We start from the raw sequence: 6,829 nt of genomic DNA on the forward strand, positions 1-6,829 counted from the left end.
ATTATTCCTCAAAAATACAACTTGCCTAATAATTCTGCACTCCCTGTAGTGCTGACAGACAATTCACAGGAAGGGGCATATACAGTTAGGTCGACAAGTTTATAGACAGTGACAAAATGTTTATAATTTAGACTTAATTTAGTCTTTACATCATCTTATGGATTCTAAATCAGACGGTCAAGATGTGACGTTTTAGGTTTAATTTGTCACTTAGTACAATTTTTACTTTTACTTACTTTTTAATTGTGCAAGTAATAATAATAATAATGAATTGCATTTATATAGCACTTTTAAAAACAACTTTTTTTGACCATATTACTGTACAATAAAATAATCAGATAAAATTTAAAAGGAAAGTAAAATAAAAGGTAAGAAAATAATAAGAATAAAATAATGACAGACTCATACAGAACTAAAAGCCAAAGAGTAAAAATGGGTCTTTAAGTGGGTGAATGAGTTGAGTCACTGAGTGTTCAGGAGTCTGACGGCTTGGGGGAAGAAGTTGTTTCACAGTCTGGCAGTGACGGCCCGAATGCTCTAGTACCTTTTGCCAGAAGGCAGCAGTGTTTTTCAGGGCCTCAAAAGTAATTGGACAATTGACTGACAAGCAGTTTCATGATCAGATGAGGCCTGTTCCTTTGTTTTTCCAGACAGACTGATTAAGAAGTTAAAAGATCTAGAGTTGATTCCAAGTATTGAACTTGTATTTGGCAGCTTTTAGCTGGAGCTCTTAATCTGAGGTCCACAGAGATGCCCAGATGCAAGAAGAGGAGGCTGAAAAATCAAAATAAAGGTACATCAGCGACATCAAAGAAGAAACTCCACAGAAGACAATGGATAAAAACTGTTCTTTCCTAGGTTACGAAAAAAATTTCACAACATCTAGCCGAGTCAAAAACATCGTTGAGGAGGTAGAGTGAGTGACAACAAAGGTTTACAGCAACAACCACTGGTTACAATCAAGAAACTGATCATACAGCGCTCCACAGTCCAAATGACCCAAAGAAAGTACAAAAGAAACCCAAGAGTTTTTCAAGGCAAAGAAATGTTCAGATTAGTTACCAGATCTCAACAAAATAGAGCAGCTTTACAGATACTGAAGACAAACTCGAGAGTGGAGCAACTGAAAGCAGCTGCAATAAAGGCGTAGCAGAGCAGCTCGAGGGAGGAAACAGTAGTCGGTGATATTCATGAATGGTACACTTCAGACAGTCATTGATTACAAAGGATATTCACCTAAGTATTAACCACAAACCTTATGTTAAAGTTATGCTGGCTTGTCCAATTACTGCTGAGCCTCTGAAAATTTGTTTCTATGTATAAAAATGTTTGTAATGTTTGTTTGTTTAAAGCTGAAAGTCTGCATTCAATCACACCTTGATTGTTTGTTTGAAAATCCACTGTGCTGGTGCAGACAGGCAACATCAGTCCTCAGAGTACAGAGTCGAGTGAAACTCTCAGAGTAGCTCAAGTGGACAAATGCTTTTTGTGGTTCTATTGTACATGTTTCTATTGCAAAGCTATACTGTATATATGGTTCATTATCCTTCTGCCTTCAGTTAATGAAATCTCCTGATGAGAAGAACATAATATATGGGTTATTGAACACATCTGGTTTTCTATTCCGATCTGCAGTGTTAAAATTCATACCAGTTTGTGGTGAAGCCTCAGTTTTCCCAGTGAGATGGATATTTTTGCAACTCTACTTACATTCAAATTGAGTCAAATTCAGACTAATTATGTGCTTTGATCAAATATGAAAGAATTTATGTCAACTCCCTCTTTGACACAGGCTCATGTGTTCTTTTGTTTTTATTTTCCCACAAACCAAGGCATCACCACCGTCCTGACCATGACAACGCTCAGTATCAGTGCTCGCCATTCCCTCCCCAAGGTCTCGTACGCTACTGCAATGGACTGGTTCATCGCCGTCTGCTTCGCCTTTGTCTTCTCCGCCCTCATTGAGTTTGCCGCTGTCAACTACTTCACCAATGCACAGATTGAGCGCGCCAAAAAGAAGCCGGCCAAATGTCCCCCGGTGCCCCAATCCACGCCTGTCAAGGTCAAGGACGCAGAGGAAGTGCTGCAGGTGACTTCTGTTTCTCTCAAAGTGGCTCAATAATCTGATCACACTTTATTTCAAGGAGCACTCACAGAGCATGTCCCTTATTATGTGCTTACTGCCTTTAGCCTACGTTTGAATCATCAGAAGTGGTTCCTGCATGTGAGAGTAGTCAGCTGAGCTCCTGCTTACAGGGTGTTAAGGAAAGCTAGAGAAACCTGGTCCCAGAACTTTACAAATGAAATCTTGCTTGTCAAATTAAAAACGACTGCTTGTTAAAAGACAGAAAAAAATGTGTGTGAGAGAGAAAATAAGACGGGTCTGAAAACAGCTTCACAGCACAGATGTTTGGGAGTAGTCACGAGGTGTGCAACCTTTCTTTTGAAATTATACGTGCATGAACTGACATAAGCGTCTATTTCTGTGTGACGAAGTTTAAGCAAATTGCATCGACACCATGGCAAGTTACATGGATTCAACGAGGATTCATGAATATACCATGAAGCTATTTTAAAGCTGTAAGTCAGATATGATGAATGTGTTGCAGTGCTGTTTATGTAACTGTAGGAATGTGTTCATGGCGCCGGATAAACACGTGCGATGTATTTGTCTCAGCCTGAAGAGTGGAAATCATAGGTCATCTGTTAACCGATCATTGAAGTTGACGTAACCCACCAGCGGATATGCCCGTTTTACAGTAACTACTTTAAGTTGTTCCCTTCTGCCTAAATCCCAGTGTGGCGTAATCATGCCTGAATGCAGTATAGTGACAACAGCGCTTCAATGGATTAGGGGGTTGCCATGGCAACGCAGTCCGACTACATCTGTATAGGTTTCAGGATAGCTCTGGCAACAGGGGGGGAAATTAATACTCTCTTCCTCAAGAGCAGGTCCTGTTACCAGAGGGCTTGGCACATGGGTCACAGTGTGTTGATGGTTCCAACTCCTCAGCATTTTACCTCCTCCATGTTGAGACACAAACTCCACGCACACGCACACACTCCTCCTCTGCTGCACACGGGACACAATAACATTGGATCCTTTCTAATTCAAGGGGTGGGGGTGGTGTTGGTGGATTATTCCTGCGAATGCCTTAGTACCAGCATCACACTCTGCTTGAAAACATCAACTTTCAAAGGATAAGCTCCTTTGACGCTACAGTGCATTACCCCGATGCGGTGCTACCTACTTTCTGTCTTAAGCTTGTGTGAAGTGAGTGAAAGCCATGGTAAGTGACACCTGTATTACGCACAGTCTGTCGTCTGCCTTCACAAATCAAGGCCATCTGTGTCGGGGGACTGTGATCAGATCAATATGACAAAGTTTGTGGGGAGGAAGTAAACTTCACCTATCCTGCAAACTCCTTCAAACAGGAAGAAGAAAGGAGAGACGAAAAAATTCTTTGCACGAAATATGTTTATTGTTTTAACACTCCTTTTTTTTTTGCTAACATCAATTCAATGGTTTATATTTTAAGATTAAGCTTCTACAGTAATACAGAGAAATAATCTCCCGAATCCAAACTGAGAGCTGGTTTCAATAACAAACTCAATCAAGAATTCCAGTTGGATTTGTCCAGTGTTATCAATAAGTGGTGGCATGGTGTTACAGGGGTTAAAACTATTGTCTGTCAGATGGCTTTTGGTTCAAACTGGTTGGGTTTCCTCAGTAAAGACATATCGTAGGATAAATGGTAATTCTAAATATAAAGGTAGAGGTGGATAAAATGCTTAAAGTGCATAGAATAAAGTAGTGCATCATTGCATTATTAAATCTGGCCTGTTGTGCAGAGGGCTTTGGGGGCTGCATTTGGAGAACTTTGAACATGGTGATAAATCTGGAAAATTCCTTGCTAACCACTTCAAGCTAAGTACAGAAAAAAACAATTTATTCTAGAAAGGACTGCACTGGAAACATTATTTACAATAATACACAACAAATAAGCCTTGGCCTCTGTTGGACATGGGCACGGAGGGAGGAGTTCACCATCCCCATCACTCCCCCGGTTTTTGTTGATTCCGGGGACTGTGGCTGGATGTTCTGGTGTCGTCACTGACCCACTCACTCGGTGGTCTTGGAACTCCTTCTGTCGCTTGGACTTCTTTTGTGGCGCCAAGAACTTCCCAGACAAAGGTACCAAGCGGTTCTTGGGCACCTGGAGCCTTGATCTCGACTCACACTAGAGTGGGCAGCTACAGTGGGGTCGGCTGCCCGTCGCCACTGGTCCTTTGGGACTCCCACCCCTTGGCCGTGCGGACCCCATCTAGGGCCTTTCTCATTCTCCTGCTGGAATGAGCGTGCAGATATTGCAGAGATGTGTGGACTTAGGTCTTCAGAACTCTTGAGGGCTGCGGATGGCACGGTTCTCTGGCCGGCTCCCCACCCTCAAGTAAATTTCTTAACAAAGACACACACCCACACTCGACACTCTCTCTCTTTCTCTCTTTCACCCCCCACCCCCACCCCCCAACAAGAAGATTGTTGATTTATGTACCTGCGCATTTTCAAATTTTTGTGTTCCAGGTGTTGTATGTTCTTTTTTTCTTACAGGTGCAGCAGTTGGCGATAGATTTGTATACTGAGTGGGCCATTTATATGGATACACCGTAATAACATGGGAATGGTTGGTGATATTAAAGTCCTGTTTGGGGCACAGTAGTATATGTGAGGGGGAAAAATCCTCAAGATGGGTGGTGACCATGGTGGCCATTTAGAAGTCGGCCATCTTGGATACAACTTTTGTTTTTTCAATAGGAAGAGGGCCATGTGACACATCAAACTTATTGGTAATGTCACAATGAAATGTATTTCAAGCTGTTAAACTGAACTAAAACACGAGGAACAAATTTAAATGTCAGTGTCAGTTTCACTTTCTTATCAGCCTGACTCAAATATGGTTATTCTCCTCTCTCGCAGCAAAATCCTGATACGAACGGTAATCTGAGGAAGCGCATGAATTATATCTCCCACCAAGAGTCGAGCAGTCAACAGAGAGCCCAGTCCACCACCAACATTGCAGGAGTAGGGCGAGGAAGGCCGCTGCGACCTTTAGCCGGTGGAACCAATGGCAGCTCCTCCACCCTCTCCCGCTCCAGCCCAAAGTCTGAGAGCCTGCTCAGCGTCGCGTCTTCCTCAGCGCAGCTGGTGAAGAGTACGCCTCAGGGTGCAGCTTCTACGCCAGACGTAATGGCGGGGACACCGTGCAAGCAGAACGCCAGCACTTCCTCTCTGCAGCATCTGCTGGGCCCGAAGCTGGAGCGCATCCAGATGATGGGGAACAAACTGGAGCCGAAGCAGACGCCGTGCTCCCAGCCCACCACTGCTGGTATGGGCGGAACCAGTAAAATTGACAAGTATGCACGGATCCTCTTCCCCGTGTCGTTTGGCGCATTTAACATGGTCTACTGGGTGGTTTACTTATCAAAGGACATGATGGTGGCTAAAGGTGGCTAGACGTGTCTTTTAACACATGGGAAGTAAATAAGGATTACTGGAGTTTGTGAACATTATGTAGAACGTGTTGTTTTTGCCAAACAGATGAACAAAATGTGCCCATAAAGCACTTAAGAATATATTTATTTTTTTCTTCCTGAGTCCTGAAACTGCAAGCATGGGAACAAGCGAGCAAAATTAGAAAAACCTGACTCAACATAAGAAGGAACACCTGCACACTGGAGTATGCTACTGTCCTCTTTCTATTACATCGTGCTTCATTTGACTGAAAAGGTCCTCATCAGCTTCAACTGATCTCTTCTGGCCTGCAGTCAAGATAAAGCATGGATTTTATTCATTTTCCTATTTTTGTACCCTGCACCTGGCAAGATGCGTGGACGTGTGTGCCATTGTTCTGAACTCAACTGCACCAACACTGTAAATATATAAATTTATTAGGATAAACAGATTTATATTTAATGAATACAGTTTACTTCCTTTTGAATAATTAAAACGTGTTGCTTTTGGTGCCAGCAGGTTAGAGGTTGCAAAATTAAAACGAGGGATTTCAGAATGGAAAATTGTTGAATGTTGGCCAAAAGGGTTTGAAAGTAAAATGGATTTGGCCAGAATGAAAGTCCTCAAACCAGGCTGAGTGGAGCTTTGGCCAGGACCTGATCAACCATGAAAAGCTTCTCTTGTATAGTACCTACTGCAAAGCATCTTTCACATACAAGAAGGATTAACTAATCTGAAATAGCGAATATGAAATTTGTGGATAAGTCGGGCAGAAAATAGTAAAGACAAGTTATGAATTCATGTAACAGTAGGCTTTAAGCTTCTTTCCAGCCGTAACAGATTGCGAATAGCAGACAAAGATTGTGTAAGTGATTAAAAAAGAGCCATAGCATGAACAAACACAGGGAGCAGAACACAAAGCCATTTGCTCGTAGACCACTGTGGCAATAAAATAATGAGCTGGTTGTTTGTTTCGAGACATTTCGGCGTGCTCAACAAAAGAATGTGACTCAACAGCAGCTCCAGGGGAGAAACACAACATCTAACTGCTGTCATCCACATTCTTAAATGTGTTTCCGTGCACTTTGATTTTGGGCATAAAACATTATTTAATTACTCTTCATGGGAAAGATCTCTCGTGTGTGTCTATGGAGCACACTCACTTGCTATCAAAACTACAGCAGATACACAACACGTCGAGCACATTTTGAAGGTTGAAATAACTTTTTCTCTCCTGTTTGGTAACCCCAGTGTCAGCTGACGCAGGGCTGTTGGTCACTAAGTTGACAGCTATTAGTAGGTTATGGAATTTATTAG

The 6,829-nt window shown here is 42.3% G+C and overlaps 1 protein-coding gene across 1 annotated transcript in view; it reads left to right on the top strand.

Annotated features, from left to right (window-relative positions):
- The window catches only part of gabra4 (gamma-aminobutyric acid type A receptor subunit alpha4), a 24,632-nt gene extending 18,829 nt beyond the window's left edge, over positions 1-5,803 (top strand). Inside the window, exons 8-9 of the mRNA XM_005719454.1 lie at positions 1,833-2,089; positions 4,979-5,803. Of these exons, the coding sequence (XP_005719511.1) occupies positions 1,833-2,089; positions 4,979-5,515 (794 nt within the window). The 3' untranslated portion in view covers positions 5,516-5,803. The remainder of the gene's footprint in view (positions 1-1,832; positions 2,090-4,978) is intronic.
- Positions 5,804-6,829: the final 1,026 nt, after the last annotated feature.

Source organism: Pundamilia nyererei, unplaced genomic scaffold, assembly GCF_000239375.1.
Source record: "Pundamilia nyererei isolate P.nyererei 1_Seehausen unplaced genomic scaffold, PunNye1.0 scaffold00001, whole genome shotgun sequence".
NCBI lineage: Eukaryota > Metazoa > Chordata > Actinopteri > Cichliformes > Cichlidae > Pundamilia > Pundamilia nyererei.